Raw genomic sequence first — 20699 nt, 5'->3', positions numbered from 1 at the left:
CATATGGGCTATAATTGTTTATTTACAAATATTTATGTATCTGTCTTTAGAAGAAGTGATGGTCCATTAGCTTTTAAAAGTGTATTAGACGGCAAGCTCTATTTAGTTGATTTCTCAAAAGAGAATGACGATCTAGATGCATGTTTAATAGCTAAGACTAATATGAGCTAGCTCTGCCACCGCCGTCTAGCACATGTTGGGATGAAGAATCTTCATAAGCTTTTAAAGGAAGAACATGTGTTAGGACTAACTGATGTCTGTTTTGAGAAAGATAGACCTTGTGCAGCGTGCCAGACAGGGAAACATGTAGGAACCACTCATCAAAGCAAGAACATGATGACAACTTCAAGACCACTGGAACTCCTTCATATAGATCTCTTCGGGCCCGTTGCTTATCTTAGCATCGGGGGAAGTAAGTATGGTCTTGTTATTGTTGATGACTTTCCCGCTTCATTTGGGTATTCTTTTTTAGGATAATTCTGAAACCTAAGGTACTTTAAAGCGCTTCTTAAGGAGAGCTCAAAATAAGTTCGAGCTCAAGGTGAAGAAGATGAGGAGCGACAATGTATCTGAGTTTAAGAACCATAGAAAGAGTCTATAACAAGAACTCATAAAAGCCTGAACTGAAATATTGCCTCTAATATCATTAACCCAAAGAGAGCCTGCCCGTGCTTCCTGGATTGTGCTAGATTTTAAAATCCTTTTAGGCACACATGTAGCTAAATTCGGAGCTAAATCTTTAAAGCTTAGTTTGTGTACTCTAATATTGAGCTCAATCTACATGTATTAAGCATAATTAGAGTGTAACTTAAACTAATTTACACCCTAATCCACCTCAACATATATAGATTATATATGGATTGAGGTCAATACTAGACTATCCAAACAAAGCTTAAAGGACTGTCCCTGACACCAACGATCCACCTGTGCAAGCTTCATCACCAACTCTTGACTGGACCGAAATGGCAAATAAAGCAGCAGCAGTAGGACGAACCTGAACGCCCATCTCTGTCAAGGAACAACCCAAAAATTTCAAGTTGTGAACACCCAAGCCTCCAAGACTGAGGCCGGCAAACTCTTTGCCAACTCACCAAACAATGTCAGCCTTTCACATCCTTGCAACCCTTCCAAATAAACCCTCTCCTTATTTTGTCGATCACCTTAATCACCCATTTGGAGTACATACCAAAAACTAAAAGTCATGTATGTAAAAACAAATCCAGAACGACTTCCAATTTAAAATGAAAGGAGTATTGACATATATTTCTACGCCTTACAATGCTAGGAAAAAAAATACTTAGATTATATTTTAATTCGATGCCCATTGAATGTTACATTGACATAATATTGCCACTATACCATCAAAATCATAGCTTGTAATTTTTCTATGAAAAGGATAAAACATAAATAGATATACAAGATCCCCATTCTCATTTTTAATCTGCTAGTTTTTTTCTTCCTTCCGCTGCATCGCAGGAACTCAAGCGGACACCCTTGCAAATCTTTCAAATACCGCTGTTGCCATCAAGCTTAAGTCTGACGGAGCAAAGTTAGAGGCCAAGGATGCCATGGAAGCCTTGATAGCCACGCCTCTATCACATTAACGATGCAGTTAGATACCCCAGATCTGCTCGAATCCTTTTTTTGATTAAACATAGAGATTATTTCCCTGGCAGTTGGTCTCTTTGTAGGTTCCTTCTCCACGCAGTTCAGCCCAATTTCTATGCACAGTTTCACTTGCTGAAGGCAGTCCGCTTCAAGGGCCGGGTACATGGATTTGACGTAGTTATCTTTTGTCAAATTTTGACGCAGCTGTGAAGTTGGAAGTTATTTAAGCAGATTTACTTGCTGTCAAAACATTGGAGGAAAAGCATGCGAAATATGTAAAAATGTACCATGTATATGCATTATTTTCTTACATGGTGGATAAAATGCTGAGCATTTATGTCTGCGTAACTGCGTGGGCACTGTTTTCGTGTTACGATTTCCAGTACTACAATGCCGAAACTATATATATCTGCCTTTGTTGATACCTTTTTGTGGTCAAGGTATTCCGGTGCTATGTAGCCACTGCAAGAAAAACGAAAGCTCCACGACGTAAACAATAAGTATAATGCAAATGTACGTATTTTACTTTTATGTTGGAAGAAACAACTGTAGTATACTGCCACAGTTTAACAATAAGAAGAGGACATAAATCAAAACAAGGACAAAAGAGTTGAGATATATTTTGTAACCCTCGCTACTATATAAAATACTAACCACCCTCTCGAGTATCATTATATTAAGGACTAATTTGGAAACTTAAATCTGCTCTGGGATTTCTGGTGATTGAGTGCGAAACTAGTTCATTTTCCACTCAATTACCAGGAATCTCGGAGGGGGTTTAAGTTTCTAAATTAGCCCTAAAGAATATAAAGGGTTGGAAACTCCGAGTATAACCCACACGCGACCACCACCCAACGTTTCTAGAATCCCAGCGAATAAATGCAGAAACAAAGTACAGTTTGGACCCACTTCAATATTGGTTGATAACAAATTAAAGTTAGACATAGTTTCTGAAACATAGATCAATAGTAATGAAACATGGAAATTATTTTTTCATCTTTAACTGTTAGTTCAATAGTTCCTTAGAACCTACTGACAGTCTCGATAACTTATCGGTTTGATAATTTCATTATCAAGTTTGACAAATTCCGAAATCTAGCTGGCCAAACAATCCTATGTTTTACCAAGTTTTAAAAAAATAATATTTATTATGTCAGACTCCATCCGTTCCAATTTATAATTTGTTTGACTTTTCTACCCTAACTTTGACCAACTCGTCCTATTAAAAAAATCATAATTGTTATTAATTTTTACTGTGATGTCATTTAGCATATAATATGCTTTAAGTATGGCTTTGAATTTTCCATTTTCTCGCATAAGTTTTGAATAAGACGAGTCGATCAAACTTAGAGTAAAAAAGTTAAACGGATTATAAATTGGGGCAGAGGGAGTATCAAATGATCATCATTAAACCCACTATGAAATATATTTTCATAGCTAGCTTTTTAATATGGTATATGCTAATACTCTTCTCTATAAACTTAGCCAAATAGAAATCTTTTGAGTTAACGAACTAAGGTTTCCTTATACTTCAGGACACATGTACTAATGAAGGAAAATTAAATGTGTCTTTTAAACCAAATAAGTTTCAAAGGTGTTGCAAGCCATATAAGATCAAGAAAGCACATTCAGTAAACTTAATGAGCTTACATTGTTCCCATAGGCTTGGAAGCAAGGATATAAACTTGTTCGAGACTGAAGAGCCTTGACATACCAAAATCAGCAAGTTTAGGAACCATGTCACTGTCAAGTAATATATTTGCTGGTTTTAAGTCCAAATGCGCAATCTGAATATCCTGTTGACCCTCGTGAAGACAATGTAAGCCATGGCAAATACCTTCTATTATTTTATATCGCGTATGCCAATCGAGGTTATCTGCAAAGGATCAGAGTAATTGTAAGTTACTAACTCTACAGAAAAATGTTTTTGTATAATTTGTCATTTGCCATGCGTACTTTAGGTAAAAGGAGGTGGCTCTCCAAATTCGATAATATAGTTGTGTTCTAGTTCTCATTATGAAAACAAACTTCTGTGTTGGGATATTCTTTTCAGTGTTAATAATGAGAAGGAAAACCTAAAATCAAGGACATGTGTCACTATACAAAAGAAAATCCAGGACCTCTTGGTCCTGGATAAGATTAGGACGAATAAACCGGCCTCCGCAGATATCTTTGCTTCGTAACGAAACATTTTACATGTAGGAAGCCAGCCTCCATGGCTAGCGTTTGGACACGAGGGGGTTTGATTTGATTTAACATACATCGGTCTCATTGATGTCTAAGTGCTATAATGACACCTTTTGTGGGATAAATTTAAATAAAGAATATGATGTGAGGAAATCCTCCTTAGGCTTTGTTTGGGTAAGGAGGGATTGGAGTGGATTGTGGTGTTTTAAAGGGATTGAGAGGAAAATTAGTTCATATTACACTTTAATACACCTCATACTAGCTTAATCCACTTCAATCCGAGATTACCCAAACATGCCCTTAGGAGTGGATAGTAATTGCTCCTAGTGAGCAGACTCCTGTCGTAGATACATCCCAAGAAAGTAGACTAACCTTGTGACTGGTGTACATGTAGTTTTTTATCCTGCCTGTTGGATAGAATAATGTGTAACCCTAGCTACAGCCAAAGGGTACAAATATGGAACCCTAATGGGCCAGCAAACATAAGGCCCATATAGGCTCTAGTACATAACACTCTAACACCCCCCACAGTCGAAACTCTAGCCACTGCAGATGTTGAGACTGGACCGAAACTCCGCAAACACCGTCGCGCGGAAGCCCCTTGGTGAAGACGTCGGCGAACTGGGAGGCGGTCGAGACGTGAAGTACACGAACATCTCAACAGGCGACCCGCTCGTGAACGAAGTGAAGATCGATCTCAACATGCTTTGTACGCTGGTGCTGGACGGGGTTTGTGGAGAGGTAGACAGCAGTGACATTGTCGCAGAAAACCAGGGTGTTCCTTGCCAGCGGACTATGGAGCTCTTGGAGCAGCAGACAAAGCTAGGCCGCCTCAGCCACGCCGTTTGCCACGGCGCGGTACTCGATCTCGGCGCTAGAGCGGGAGACGAACGACTGGCGTTTCGACGACCAGGAGACGAGGCTATCCCCTAGGAACACGGCATTGCCCGAGGTGGACAGACGCGTGTCTGGACAGCCCGCCCAGCCGGCATCGGTGTAGACACGAAGCTCTGTGGTCGAGGACCGGCGGAGAAAGAACCCGAAGTCGAGGGTGCCACGCAAGTACCGCAGGATCCGCTTCATTGCGGTGAGGTGCGGCTCCCAAGGGTCATGTATGTGGAGGCACACCTGCTGGACGACGTAGGCGATGTCGGGCCTGGTGAAGACGAGGTACTGCGGTGCCCCGACAAGGCTCCGGTAGCTGGTAGGATCAGCGACCGGGGGGCCTGCGGCGGAGGCCTTGCCTTGCGTGTCCACCGGGGTCGTGCAGGGCTTGCACTCGGCCATGCCAGTGCGCTCGAGGAGGTCGACGGTGTACTGTCGTTGGTGAAGGAACATGCCCTGGGGCCGGCGCTCGTCGGTGACCCCCAGGAAGTGGTGGAGCGCCCCAGGTCCTTCATCGCAAACTCCTGCTGGAGGCAGGAGATGATGCGACGCAGGAGCCCAGGGGAGGAGGCGGTGAGCACAATGTCGTCGTCGTAGAGGAGGTACGCAATGTCCGGACCGCGACGGAGGATGAACAGGGACGTGTCCGACTTGGCCTCGACGAAACCCTGCGAACACAAGAAGGTGGCGAAGCGACTGTACCAAGCCCGGGGGCCTGCTTGAGGCCGTAGAGGGACTTGTTGAGCTTGCAGACCATGTCGGGGTCAACAAACCCAATGGGCTGAGTGCAGTAGACTGTCTCCGTCAGCGTGCCGTGGAGGAAGGCGTTCTTCACGTCGAGCTGGTGGACCGGCCAGTCCCTGGACAGAGCTAGAGTCATAACAGTCCGAACGGTGGCAGGCTTGAGCATCGGACTGAAAGTCTCATTGTAGTCGACCCCAGGGCACTGGGTGAAGCCCCGGAGCACATAGCGGGCCTTGTACCGCTCCAGGGACCCGTCGGTGTTCAGCTTGAATATCCATTTCCCGGTGACCACGTTGGCGCCAGGGGGATGAGGCACCAGGTTGCAGGTGTGGTTAGCCTAGAGAGCCTCGTACTCCTCTTCCATGTCACGCCGCCACTGCGGGTCGGCAAGCGCACCACGGACAGTCGTGGGCACCGGCGAAAGGGTCAGAGAAGAGGTCGCGGAGAGAATCAAGCGATCAGGTGCCCGGAGGACACCTGCCGCGCGCCAGGTGACCATCGGGTGGATGTGTCGAGGATCCCGGTGGACGACGATGGGGTGATAGGCCGGGGGCACGACTTCGAAGAACGCCTTCCTTCACGGTCACCTTGAGGAGACAGTCTACCGTCAGCAGCCGCCTGACTTCGTCGATCCAGCGGCTCCTGACCATGTTTGCCTCCTTCAGCGCTCTCTCTACGGCCTGAAGCAGGCACCGCGAGTTTGGTACCAGCGGTTTGCCTCGTACATTCGTCAACTCAGGTTCACTGCTTCCATCTCCGACGTCTTACTCTTTGTGTACAAAGAGGGTGGGGACATGGCCTACTTGCTGCTATACGTCGACGACATCATCCTCACCGCCTCTTCGTCAACTTTTCTCCAGTGCATCGACCGACTCCACTCCGAGTTTGCCATGACGAATCTTGGGGATCTCCACCCTCAACATCTCCGATGCTCTATCCTGCAATCCCGAGGAACCACACCATGCCACCAACCCCGTGAATCGGGGGGGGGGGGGAGAGTTGTAATCCCATGCAGCCCGCGCCGATGCTCTGCCCACGGTTTGTGGCGGAACCGTTGTGATACCCTACGTCGATGAGCAATTCCTGGTGACCCTGGTGCCCAACACTCCCCATGCCCAACCCTATTCAACGCGTAGATACAGGGTGACCTCGAGAGGTGACTCACCGACATTCGAAGCGACGGTGATGGCTATTCACGATGCCGCGGCGGCGACGATTCTGCGCCACACAGTTCTGTGTGGTCACTGGGGACCCTTGGTTCGCTTGTTTCCACAGATGAGCTTGTTGTGGCCCCGCGATACAACCCGACCGATCTCCAAGTACCCGTCGACGACACCCATGGAGAACGACGGTGATGGCGCCCCCCCTTCTCTCCTCAATTTCACTCTCTCTTCTCCGATTGGCGCGATGTGGATGAAAAGAAGATTGAGACAAGGGCTATGCTTATATAGCCGAGGCAGTCGATCACCGGGGCCCACCAAATCGTAATGACCCCGCGCCTCCTCAGGTTAACTTGGTGGCGGGGTCATGCCCAGCTTGGATCGCGCGCAAGCAGCCGGGAGGATGACTCTGGTAGTCCGGGCCCATGCGAAAGCGTCCTGATGTTTCAAGGCGTGCGGACGGAGGCTAGCACCTTGGACCCGCCTGTCGGCGCATATCTTCTAACAAGGCTAGCGCGTCTAGTTTTAGCTAGAGCGATAGGAGCACGACCCAAGCGCAAGCAGCCCCATTTTCTTTTTTTTATTTCTCATCTCTCTTCTTATTTCCTATTTCCTTTATCAAATTTTAATTTGAATTCATATTTGGTTTTAAGTGTTAAACTAAGATTTAAATGCACAATCAAAATTTGAGCATGAAAGCAACCTTTTTTCTTCTTTTCAACCTTTTTTAGCACAATACATACATTTATTTAGCACCATGTCTCAATATTAGGACACAAATTCAAATAAATTCTAATATTATTCCTCAAATAATAAAAGCACTAACTATTTCCCTTAATGTCATATTTAGGGTTTATAATGACTTTGCTCTCCGCCTCAACACTTTGTTGCAAAAAATGGTGCAGTTCGGCGACGACATCTACGATGAGGAGAGAGCTGTCGAGAAGCTCTTCCGTTGCATCCTCGAGAAGTATAAGCAGATCGCTTGCTCGATCGAGTCTCTGCTAGACCTCTCCACGATGACGATCAAAGAGGCGATAAGTCGTCTCAAGGTCGTCGACAGCGACGAACCACAGGCTCTCTCTAGGCTTATCACCATCGCGGGAAGCTACATCTCACTTGGGAGTAGTGGGAGGCCTGCCATGGTGACAAGAAGGGGGACTCCTCCTCGACACGTGGCCGCAAACACGGCAAGGCGCGTAGAGGCACCCAGGCCAGGGCGCAAGGACATGCTGAGGGTGGTGCCCGCGGAGGCACCCAAGGCAGCGACGTTGGCAACAAGAAGCCGACACGTGACGACGGCTGTCACAACTGTGGCAAGCTTGGCCTCTGGTCCAGGGACTGTCGATAGCCACGACGTGGACAAGCCAATGTCGCATAGGCGGAGGCGGAAGAGGAGGCTCTACTCCTAGCACACGCAAGCATCGAGCTATCTCCAGCGGCACCGGCCGCTACGACACTCCTCCACCTTGATGAGTTGAAAGCACGCGCTTTACTCGACGACGGCTCTAGCAAAGACATGATCGCAGGATTGTGCCTCGACAACGGCGCCACTCATCACATGGCCGACCGGCGGGAGTTCTTCACCAAGCTTGATTCTAGCGTCCGAGGCTCCGCCAAGTTTAGGGACACTTCCGGCGTAGAGATCAAGGGCGTCGCTCAGTCGTCTTCACCACCCTCAACGTGCCACCACCCTCTCGTCGTCTTCTTGCCAAGGTACGCAGGAGTCCAAATCAGCTTTATATCCTCAACGTGAAGGTGGCAAAACCTTGCTGCTCGTCGGGACAACGGGGCATGGCAGTGGCACGAGCGTTTCAGGCACCTTAACTTCGAGGCCCTGAAGCGGCTCAGTGACAAGGAGATGGTAGTGGAGACTGGAGAGGAAGGGGAAGGCCATCAGCGGCGGGTGGTCGTCCATAGCACTGGCAGCAGAGGAGAGGGAGAGGAAGTCACCAGCGGCGGGTGGCCGTTCATGGCACTGTAGTGGCGGCGCACTTTAGCGGCGACTACAAGGAGAGGCTGCGGCTGGGTGGGAAGTTGGCGTAGAAAACATAAACCTAGCTAGATACCATGATAGAAGTAAAACCCTAACCTTTAAACAGAGTTGGGTGATGTATTAATAATAGTGATAGGTGGGACAATTACACACAATACATCAGCACGCACACAATACATCTAACAGTGTGTCTATATACACATATATACTTATGTACGTAAGTACATAGGTATGTATGTAGGTATACATAACTATCTAAATATACTGATAGATATGTTGTAGATATTATTACTCATTGTTCGAACCAGAAATGAGCCGGCGGACTGTCCGGCCCTGAGGCCGGACGGTCCGCGCTTGTGGGCCGGACGGTCCGCGCGTGCGCAGAGCAGATTAGGGTTCCGAGTTTCTTGCTATGTTTGTTGGCGAAAATCTCGGGATAAGCTCGGAAATTAGTTTGTAAAGGGTCCAGCCCCCCTCCTCTATAAATAGAGAGGTATACGGCCGATTTGTAATCAACAATCGAATCAATACAACTTCTATTCGCATTTATTTCCAGTACAATTAGGAGTAGTTCTAGTCTAGTTCTAGTTTAGCCTCTCGATCCCCAAATTCTTCGCCTCTCTTCGATTCTACGCCGATTAGAGGAGTCTAGGTCGGCCGGCCCGAGCCTAGACAACCCCTAGGATCTCTCCTCCCCGACGGGGTCCCTCCCGGGAGCGAGATCCAGGCGCCGCCGGCGATCTTCCGCCGCCCCTGCGCACGCGCGGACCGTCCGGCCCCAGGGCGCGGACCGTCCGGCCGTCAGGCAGGAAACCCTAGCCCCTGCGCCAGGTCGCGGACCGTCCGGCCCCAGGCCTCGGACCGTCCACGCCTGACCAGAGAGCACCGCTGCTGGTTCTTCTTGAGTATTTGGCGCTCCAAAAAAGCGTCAACATACTTTTTGGCGACTCCGCTGGGGAAAGACATATCTAAGCTCATCAAATCGGCCCTCAATGGCCGGTTCAAGGGATAGCTCTGATATTTCTCCAAGCAACATCATAGAGCCGACTTGGGAAACCTTGCCGGCTGACGAGCAGCTCCAGTTCGAGGAGCACAAGGAGCGGATGATCCAGGAGGCAAAAGCAAAGTTCTTGGCCAACTTCAAAGTGGACAGGAACAACAAGGTCGTCCGACATCGGGCGACGGATCCGGCTTCGCTCCAACCCACGCCAGATATCCCCAATGTAAGTAATACCAACGATCTGCAATCTCTTAGAAATTATGTAGAAGATCAGCGTGAACAAATGCAGAACATCATAGGGGGTATGCAAAGCGATCTTAAGAGACTAGTACGTGCATTTGATAAATCTAGTATCACAAATTTTCCTTCGCACGAGGTTGAGTTAGGAGGTAACACGCGTAACACATCGGCTACAGGTTGTCACGACCAGTCACAACCCCTTTATGGGATGCCGATGGACACATACCCTGAGCAACCGCAAATCGGCAGCAAACCAGCCGATCTACACATGCCCGGACCGTCCGCACGTGAGCGCGGACCGTCCGGACCAACAACAGTCGGGCCGATTTTTAATGAGTTACCTAGATATGCGCCCGAACCACCACACACGACACAGAATCTAAACTACCCAGTCGGACCGTCCGCGTACAACAACGGACGGTCCGCACATAATCACGGACGGTCCGGGCCAATGTCCGGACAGTCCGCACATGACCTTTTTGAGGAGGATTGTTACCGGAATCCTCACCCGTCCCAGCAGCACTTCCCATCGCACTATACAATGCATCAACCCATTAATTCAAGATCCAGAGCCCAGGAAAGCTTTCCGGCCCCACCCAGGAGGCCGGAAAGAAACGATCAAACCTATGACCCATATAGGGCAAATGAAAATGCACCACGTAACTCAAACCAATGGGGGGAAAGACAACATGCTAATATCCAGCCAACCCCACCTATGTTTGACCAGAGAGCCGGTGGTCTCGCACCGGCTGCCATTGATATAGTAAGGGAAGAAATAGCCGGGGCGTTCCGAGATAAGCTCGGAGTAAGCATGGTCCCTGGGGGGCAATCATATCGGAAACCTTATGACAGCCGATTTGATCACCACCCATACCCACAGGGAACCAGGATACCCGAATTCGCAAAATTTTCGGGTGATCAAGGGAAAAACACACGCGAACATATAGGCCAGTTCTTAGCATAATTGGGAGAATTGGCCGACACAGAGGCATTTCGCGTACGTTTATTTTCATTATCGCTAACAGGAACCGCGTTTGCATGGTATGCCACTTTACCTCCTAATTCCATTTCATCATGGGGGGATCTAGAACAAAAATTTCATGATCATTTTTTCTCCGGTGACTATGAGTTGGATTTGGTAGATTTAGTGTCGTTGCGACAGACAAAAGATGAATCGGTTAATGATTACATCCGGAAATTCCGAGATACAAGAAACCGATGCTTTCAAATTCATTTAGCAGAGAAACAGCTAGTAGGATTAGCCTTTAATGGTCTGCGATATTATTTAAAAGAAAGATTAGAAGGCATCCAATTTTTTACACTAGCACAGTTACACCAGAGAGCTTTGGCTTGCGAAAGCCGGAGCAAGGAAACTGTTAAAACAATGCGTCACAACGTACACATAGTAGAATGCGACCAAAGTAGCTCAGATGACGAATCAGCAGAAGTGTACGCTGCTGAAATAGTTTGGCCAAAGCAGGCCAAATCTTCGGTTTGTGCTTCCTTACAGCCGGTTCAAAAGAAACGGCAAGAGGAGGTAAAGTTTACATTTAATGTTGGTAAATGTGATAAAATATTTGATGAGTTACTTAAAAATGGCAATATTAAAATAAATCACACTGTTCCATCCGCCGACGAGCTAAAACGTCGTGCGTACTGCAAGTGGCATAACTCATTTTCTCATGCCACTAATGATTGTAATGTATTTCGGCGACAGATTCAATCGGCCATTAACGAAGGACGATTGAAATTTCAGGAAATGCAGGTGGATACAGAGCCCTTTCCGATGAACATGATTGACTTCGAGGGCAAGAAAGTCCTGGTTCGGCCAAATACAGCCGATAAAGGCAAAGGCAAGGAAACAATCATCGGCAATGCTAAAAAGGCCGATGGGGATTGTAAAAGTTTCTTGCAGGAAAGTGGTGGCCGAGAAGACTCCCGATGGAGGAGAGACCCTGAAGGTGACCATCACAGCCTCTAGCACTGGGGGGCAAGCGCAGACAGGGAGACAGTTGCGGGAACCCGTGCTGCGCATCACGGACAGTCCGCCGTCCCGACGCGGACGGTCCGACGCTTCTCCGGACGGTCCGGAGGACTCTAGCGGACGGTCCGGCCATGCTCAGGACTCGCAGCGACCACGTACCTTCAAACCACGACGACCAGAGATAGGTACGTGGAAAACAAATACATTCAAGGCAGCTGGTCGGTTGGTTAAAGCCGGCCCAACTTTTGATCAATTACTGTCTAAATACGTAAAAAAGAAGGCCGGCCCCAGTAACCGGCCAGCAAAGTGACCCCGCTCACCCATTCATGAGCAGCGTCAGGTCAGGCCGATTGGACCACCCCACCAATCGGAAGAAGTGAAAGGTCATACTGTACAAGTGAGACCTAACATACCTGCATGGACACCTCCACCTCCATATCCACCTATGCCATATCCATACACATATTTACCTCCGCCATATGTCCCAAATCAAATGTGGGGCATGCCACCATATCCATTTGGGATGCCACAGTACCCCGCCTGGGGGGCACCCCAAACATCTGTTTTTGACAGGTTGACGCCACCAGTACAAGACCGATTGAGCACTGCTCAATCCGGTCACCAGGCACAAACCCAACAGGATTGCCGGACTACTCGGCCTTCAAGGCCGACCAATCCGGCAGGGGGGCATATGCCTGCAGCAACTCAAAAAACAACAAAAAAGGACATCATCAAAATAGGCGCTGCAGATGTTGTCATACAAGAAGATAATAAAGGGCCGATGATTTTCAGCGAATCGGCCAACACAACCGAAAAGGATACGGCTACCATCAAAACAGTCGATCCAAAATACTCCATGCCTCGATGGTGCCCAGCGGGATTGACACGATCCCAAAAGAGAAAATTACAGCGCCTAAGAGCAAAGGAGAGCCAGGAGAAGGAGGCGGAAAAGACATTTAATGACACACATCCACTATACCCGCCACCGCAAAAGAAATGGAGACCGAAGGCCGTTGAGAAAAAACAAACGGCCACAGAAATAGAAAGTCAACCTGCACCAGGCGCGGACCGTCCAGCCCCCGCGCACGGACCGCCCGCCGTTCATCAGGAAGTCTCTGGACAAACTGCACCTGGCGCGGACCGTCCAGCCCCCGCATGCGGACCGTCCGCCGTTCACCAGGAAGCCTCCAACGACACGACAACATCAATGGAAGAGGACGACCTGCTGGGAGAAGACCTGGTCGACTACGAGGCTTCTCCAGAACGCCCAGGTATGGATGTAAATATTATTACATTTTCTGCCGATTGTACTATTATCGACGACGATGAACCTGTTGTTGCCCAGTTTGATTTTGGTCCTAAAGAAGCCGCCTTTACTAAACCAAAAGAATCGGTAAATCATTTAAAGCCGCTCTTCGTGCGCGGCCACATTGATGGGATACCGATTGCTAAGATGTTGGTAGATGGAGGGGCGGCTGTAAATCTAATGCCTTATTCATTATACAGAAAATTAGGTAAACAAGATGATGAACTTGTCAAGACCAACATGACCCTCAGCGGTGTTGGAACTGATAGTTCGATCAAAGCCAGGGGGGTCACGTCCGTTGAATTAACCATCGGGACTAAGACCCTTGCTGCTGCATTCTTCGTCGCTGATGTAGAAGGAAATTACAGTTTAATCCTAGGCAGAGATTGGATTCACGCCAATCAATGTATACCTTCTACATTACATCAAATGCTGATACAATGGGTAGACGATGACATAGAACAAGTACATGCTGATGTATCGGCCTGCATCGCTGTGGCCGATGCCCCTGTACTCTGGACTTATGAGACTGCTACATGTCTCACAGGAGTAGACTTTTCTGATTATCAATTCATAAGTATAGATAAGAAAGGTTTCATTCCTGTAATGCTAGAGCCGATGGAGAATCGGCTAAATCCTAAATAAAGTTAAATGATGAATACACACAAAGTTCATGAGTCTTTGGTCACGGACAGTTCGGCCGCCAAGGCCGGATGGTCTGGTCTTTCACAAAAGAGTTCGGACTTTAAGACCGAACATCTACCACAGCGAAAAGACAGTATTACGGATGATCCGGTCCCCGAGACCGGAAAGTCCGCCATCACACAAAGATCATCTGATTTCTCTGTGGGGGACATGATAGAGGAATTCAGAGATCTTGATAAACTAGGATAGGGGTTTACATCGGCTGATCCTTTGGAGGAGATTGACATAGGAAATGGTAAAACTCGAAGGCCGACTTTTGTAAACAAGACCCTGGAGACCGATTCTAGAAATGAGATGATCGGTCTATTGAAGGAATATTCAGATTGTTTTGCTTGGAATTACACTGAAATGCCTGGACTAAGCCGAGAGATTGTCGGACATCGGCTGCCCATTAAGTCTGGTTTCAGACCTTTCAAGCAGAAAGCTAGAACATTTCGTCCAGATCTTCTCCCACGAATCAAGGACGAAATCCACCGGCTGCTAGAAGCTAATTTTATTAGACCTTGCAGATACGCAGAGTGGGTCTCCAATATTGTGCCGGTGGAGAAGAAGGAGTCAGGTAAACTTAGAGTATGCATTGATTTTCGTAATTTAAATAAAGCAACTCCTAAAGATAAATATCCCATGCCCATAGCCGACACATTAATCAATAATGCATCAGGAAATAGAATTATTAGCTTCCTTGATGGTAATGCCGGATATAATCAGATTTTCATGGCCGAAGAAGATGCGTCTAAAACGGCCTTTATATGTCCAGGCTTCATTGGTTTATTTGAATGGGTTGTCATGACATTCGGTCTTAAAAATGCTGGTGCTACTTATCAGAGGGCTATGAATCTGATCTTCCATGAGTTGTTAGAAAACACTGTGGAAGTCTACATTGATGATATTGTAGTCAAATCGGCTGAGTTTAGTTCTCATATAGCTGATTTGCGCAAAGCCTTTGATAAAATGTGTCGGTATGGTTTAAAAATGAACCCACGTAAATGTGCTTTTGGAGTGTCGGCTGGTAAGTTTTTAGGATTTGTCATCCATGAACATGGTATAGAAATAGACCCTGACCGAATCAAGTCTATTCGGAATGTGGGGCCTCCGACTTTTAAGGTCGAAGTACAGAGGTTTCTCGGCAAGGTGAATTATTTACGAAGGTTTATTTCTAACCTAGCCGGGAAGATTGATGCCTTCACCCCTATCCTTCGGCTTAAGAATGATGCTGAATTCACTTGGGGGGCAGAGCAGCAGGAAGCATTTGATCTCATTAAAAAATACTTGTCTTCGGCTCCCGTGTTAAAAGCACCACAAGTAGGAGCACCATTCAGATTATACATTGCAGCTGAAGACAAGGTTATTGGGGCTGTTCTGACACAAGAAACTGAGGGGAAGGAGCATGTGGTGACATATCTAAGCCGAAGGTTGGTGGATGCTGAAACAAGGTACACTTTTATTGAAAAGTTATGCTTATGCTTGTTTTATGCATGCACCAAATGTAGATGTTATTTACTGTCTAGTCATTGCACTGTTTCTGGTCAAGCCGATGTAATCAAATACATGTTGCATAACCCAATTATGAGTGGTAGAATTGGTAAGTGGGCCTATGCACTCATAGAATATGACTTGCCTTATGAACCATTGAAATCTATGAAAGGCCAAGTCGTAGCGGATTTTATTGTAGAACATCGGGTTAATGATATTCATGAACTAGACATGTCATACCTCACTATTACTCCTTGGACTTTATATTTTGATGGATCGGTTTGCAATGAAGGGCAAGGAATTGGCATTGTGCTTGTTTCACCAAGTAATGTCTCCTTTGACTTCTCTAGCCGATTGAAAACTTATTGCACTAATAATCAAGCTGAATATGAGGCCCTCTTATTCGGTTTAGAACTTTTAAATGGTATGGGAGTAAAACATGTGAAGGTATTTGGTGATTCTCAGCTGGTTGTCCAACAAGTGTTAGAAGAATATCAATGTCTTGATGGTACTCTAAATAGTTATCTTGAGAAATGTTGGAGCATAATCCATTCTTTTGACGAATTCAGTATTCGGCATATCTCTAGAGTTGAGAATCATAGAGCTAACGATTTGGTACAAGATGCATCAGGTTATCGGATAAAGAGAGGGAAATTTCACAAAACTGAAAATCTGATAACCAGTGCAGAGCCAAATTCCCAGATCGCGGACCGTCCGCGTGATGACGCCGGACCGTCCGAGGTTACCAGAAATGTTCTCTTAATCGATTCGGCTGACAATGAAGCCGATGCAAGTGATTGGAGGACACTTATACTTAATTATTTGCAAAATCCCAATATCAGGACAGATAAGAACATTCGGCGAACAGCTTTCAAGTATGTTTTGATGAGTGATGAACTTTACCGCCGAACGGTTAATAATGTCCTGCTTAAGTGCTTGGGCCCAGATGATGCTATATTAGCCATGGCCGAAGTACATGAAGGAATTTGTGGTACCCATCAATCAGCTCCAAAGATGAAGTGGTTGTTGGGAAGGTCTGGTTTTTATTGGCCTAGTATGATAGCTGATTGTTTCAAGTACTACAAGGGTTGCCAAGTGTGTCAAAAATTCGGCGACCTACAGTTGGTCCCTGCAGCCGAATTACATCCTATCATCAAGCCTTGGCCGTTCAGAGGATGGGGATTAGACTTTATTGGAGAAATTCATCCTTCATCATCAAAGGGGCATCGGTTTGTGTTAGTTGCCACTGACTATTTCACCAAATGGACTGAAGCCGTTGCTCTAAAGAACATGACGCACAAGGAGGTAATTGAGTTCATAACTGAGCATATTATTCATAGATTCGGCATTCCCCAGACCTTGACTACAGATCAAGGTACTTCTTTTATGTCAAAAGAGGTACGTGAATTTGCTGAATTATACAGAATTAAGCTGCTTAATTCGTCTCCATATTATGCTCAGGCCAATGGACAGGCCGAGTCTAATAATAGGACGTTGATTAATTTGATAAAGAAGAAGGTATCTGATAATCCTAAACATTGGCATAAGATTTTGTCTGAAGCTTTATGGGCTAATAGAATATCTAAACATAGTGCTACTAAAGTATCTCCTTTTGAGCTTGTCTATGGGCAGGAAGCAGTGTTACCTGTGGAAATAAGTTTGAATGCTGTCAGGTTTGCCAGACAAAATGATCTAACTGCTACTGATTATTATAATTCAATGATGGATAATATTGATGAGGTGACCGACAAGAGGATGATAGCTTTGGGAGCAATAGAAAAGGACAAGATCATGGTAGCCAGGGCCTACAACAAGAAGGTCAAAGCAAAATCATTTCAAGTAGGAGACTTGGTGTGGAAGACCATTCTGCCTCTAAGGAATAAAGACCGAAAGTTCGGGAAATGGTCGCCAAGCTGGGAGGGTCCTTATAAAGTGAAACAGGTGATGTCTGGTAACGCTTATTTACTACAAACATTACAAGGCAAGGATTTACCTAAGCCTTTGAATGGGCGTTTCCTCAAACAGTACCATCCTAGTATGTGGCAAGATGCCTAAGAAAACCGATGTGATCACATCGAGTTAGTTGCTTTTGGTTCGCCCAGCTCCACCAAAAGGCAGGGGGGCATATGTTCGAACCAGAAATGAGCCGGCGGACTGTCCGGCCCTGAGGCCGGACGGTCCGCGGTCCGGACGGTCCGCGCTTGTGGGCCGGACGGTCCGCGCGTGCGCAGAGCAGATTAGGGTTCCGAGTTTCTTGCTATGTTTGTTGGCGAAAATCTCGGGATAAGCTCGGAAATTAGTTTGTAAAGGGTCCAGCCCCCCTCCTCTATAAATAGAGAGGTATACGGCCGATTTGTAATCAACAATCGAATCAATACAACTTCTATTCGCATTTATTTCCAGTACAATTAGGAGTAGTTCTAGTCTAGTTCTAGTTTAGCCTCTCGATCCCCAACTTCTTCGCCTCTCTTCGATTCTACGCCGATTAGAGGAGTCTAGGTCGGCCGGCCCGAGCCTAGACAACCCCTAGGATCTCTCCTCCCCGACGGGGTCCCTCCCGGGAGCGAGATCCAGGCGCCGCCGGCGATCTTCCGCCGCCCCTGCGCACGCGCGGACCGTCCGGCCCCAGGGCGCGGACCGTCCGGCCGTCAGGCAGGAAACCCTAGCCCCTGCGCCAGGTCGCGGACCGTCCGGCCCCAGGCCGCGGACCGTCCGCGCCTGACCAGAGAGCACCGCTGCTGGTTCTTTTTGAGTATTTGGCGCTTCAAAAAAGCGTCAACACTCATAAATCCCAAATTATAAGTCAACCAAACTTCCTTGGGGACTCAAATCATCTCAAGTTTAACCAAATTTATATATAATAAAATAATAACAATTACGATACTAAATAAGTATTATTAGATTTTTCATCAATTATATTTAAATAATTTGATTTCATAAATCTTTATTTTTTATCAAACTTGAAACGCTTTCACTTTTTAAAAATATAGACGGATTTATAATTTTGAACTGAGAGTATACATTTGTGTGTGTATGTTATCAAACAAACGATACTGTGAAAGATCTGGAGGATAACGTACCATAAATTATCTTGTCAAGGCTTCCCTTAGGCATATACTCGTAACACAATAACCTTTCTTGAATATGTTCGCGAATAGGTGGATCATTCTTGTTTTTACCATGAGATAGTATTTCCCGTATTTCATCGCAGTAGCCTATAAGCCGTACAATATTCCTGTGCTCGATTCTGCTCAGATTATGAACCTCATTCTCAAACTGTTTCGGTGATATACCTATTTTTTCTTTAAGCCTCTTCACGGCCATCGCTCCCTCGTTACCATGTGGTATCCCCTGCTTAACTTGTTAACTTAAAAGAGGCTAAGGGGAAGGAAACATTCGAACTGCTAGAAAAATGACGGCATCTCAACCATACCTCATAAACATATCCAAATCCACCTGTCCCACGCAGGCGTCCCGGACTGAAGCTTTCTGTGATGTCATTCAGGAGTTCAAACGAAAACATCTGTGGCTTACCAATTTCTGGAACGCATATAAACCAACATGTTAGCAAAACATGGCATGTATATGCTGACTCAGGCAATAACAAAAAACAGCTCCCCATGGTTATGACAATGATAGACATTTGCTGTTTGTGGCCTGTGGGGATCTAATAAAAAACTTTTATTAGTGTGGCACATCCTCACTACCGGTTACAGGAAACGGTGATGATGGAGCATACAAAGTTAAAAACCAATCTGACATCTACAAAGCTAGGTCAATTATTCATGGAAACCTACCACTACTACTTATTTCGCTCAAACATGTGCATTGATATTTCCAGTACGATCATAGTCAACAGTCTCCATGGATCATGGAAAACTACAGGCTGGCAGCCAGCAGTAGTGTTTATCAGCACAACATCGCACCCAAATCTATACGCTGACTGGTTATCTCCTACGTTACTAGTGGTTTTTGCTACTGATTGCATTCCAAATTATATGACATTTTGGCTTTTATAGATACATAACTTTCTCTATGACTTAAATGTATACTATGTCTACATAGTTAGAATGTAATATATTTAGGAAAGTTAAAAAGTTTTATAATTTGGAACAAAAGAAGTACAAAGTAGTATTATGTGTCTCCTATTTCAGTATTCCTCTTCCTCTAAACCCCACCCATGAATACTACCTAATGGGTGTGGCATGTAATTGGATATGCTTGGGTTTTCAGGTTAGGCTTTTTTAGCCTTGCCCTTGTTCTTTTCTCTCGTAATGAAATGACATGCAGCTCCCCTGCGTAGTTCGAGAAAAAAATACTGAGGAGGTATGTTCTTATGCGCTCATAGAATGGATGGGACGTACTGTAAACATTTATTAAATTTTTTTGAGTTTTTACTCTTATCCAAGTGTTCAATGGTAAGTACATCATCCTCACTGTATTTATAATTAGACTTGGGAGTGTTAGATACATGTCCCTTGTTCCCTTGTAATGGGCCTGGCCCAGTTGTTTGGTGGTCTATTAATACACTGTCCATCCTATTCCAGGGTTGGGGTTTCCTCACTTCTACATGGTACCAGAGCCTCCCTGCCTCTCTCTCCCTCCCAGCCGTCGGCTGCCTCTCTCTCCCTCCCAGCCACCGGCTCCCTCTCCCCGACCCTCGCCGGCCGGTCGGCCGGCCGCCGCCCTCTGCCGCGCTCGCCCGCCCCCAGGCCCGCAGCCCGCCCGCGCCGTCCCCAGGAACGTCGCGCCGCTTCCTGCCATCGGCGCCGCCAGGGCCCCGCGTCGCCTCCTCCCCGGCGCCCCTGCTCCGACCTGCGCCCGCGCGCCTAAGCTCCCCGACGCCTCCTCCCCGCGCCGCCTCCACCCCGGCGCCCCAGCTCCGACCCGCCGACGCCCTGCCTCGCCGCCGCGCCGCCCGAATGGCCGACCTCCCTAGCGCGCGCCCTCCCCCGGCCACCCGCCATGGACTCGGTGTCGACGAGCCCGACCACCTCTCCTACGCAGTCGTGGCTGCCCACAACCCCCTCGGCGGTGTAGCCCCTGCGCCCGCGCACAGCGCTGTCGCTGTTGCAGCAGCGGCTGTGGCCGTAGCCACCACTGCTGTCGAGCTCGGTCTCCCGGGATATCCGACGTGCACGGGTGCCCTCACACTCGTCGTCGACTCCGCCGCCCCATCGCCGAACCGAGTACCCCGGCCGCCGCCCTGGCTTTCAATCCAGTTGCCCACCGATCCCCGTCGTCACTTGGGCTCCCAGGGCGCCCGTTGCTGACCCCGCGTTGGCCGCTGCCATCGCCACCATCCAAGACATTGTGGCCACATCTCATGAGCGTCAATGCGCTGCGTCCCTCGCTTGGAAGCAGGAACAGGCTATGGGGCAGGCCTTGACCACTCAGTTGGCCACTGCCCA

General features: G+C 47.2%; 1 protein-coding gene across 3 annotated transcripts in view; it reads right to left on the bottom strand.

Moving 5' to 3' along the window:
* Positions 1 to 1235: 1235 nt before the first annotated feature.
* LOC103654364 (receptor like protein kinase S.2) overlaps positions 1236 to 20699 on the bottom strand; it is a 41912-nt gene continuing 22448 nt past the window's right edge. For 2 of the 3 annotated variants that reach the window (XM_008681211.4, XM_008681210.2), the window contains exons 12-16: positions 18722 to 18828; positions 18369 to 18639; positions 3259 to 3484; positions 1920 to 2070; positions 1236 to 1812 (exon numbers count right to left, since the gene is read on the bottom strand). In XM_008681211.4, coding sequence (XP_008679433.2) covers positions 1531 to 1812; positions 1920 to 2070; positions 3259 to 3484; positions 18369 to 18639; positions 18722 to 18828 — 1037 coding nt within the window. In that variant the 3' untranslated portion in view covers positions 1236 to 1530. The remainder of the gene's footprint in view (positions 1813 to 1919; positions 2071 to 3258; positions 3485 to 18368; positions 18640 to 18721; positions 18829 to 20699) is intronic. The other variant, XR_004857898.1, reaches the window with a different exon arrangement.

Source organism: Zea mays, chromosome 4 (assembly GCF_902167145.1).
Source record: "Zea mays cultivar B73 chromosome 4, Zm-B73-REFERENCE-NAM-5.0, whole genome shotgun sequence".
Taxonomy (NCBI): domain Eukaryota; kingdom Viridiplantae; phylum Streptophyta; class Magnoliopsida; order Poales; family Poaceae; genus Zea; species Zea mays.
This window is presented reverse-complemented; position numbering and strand designations above follow the sequence as displayed.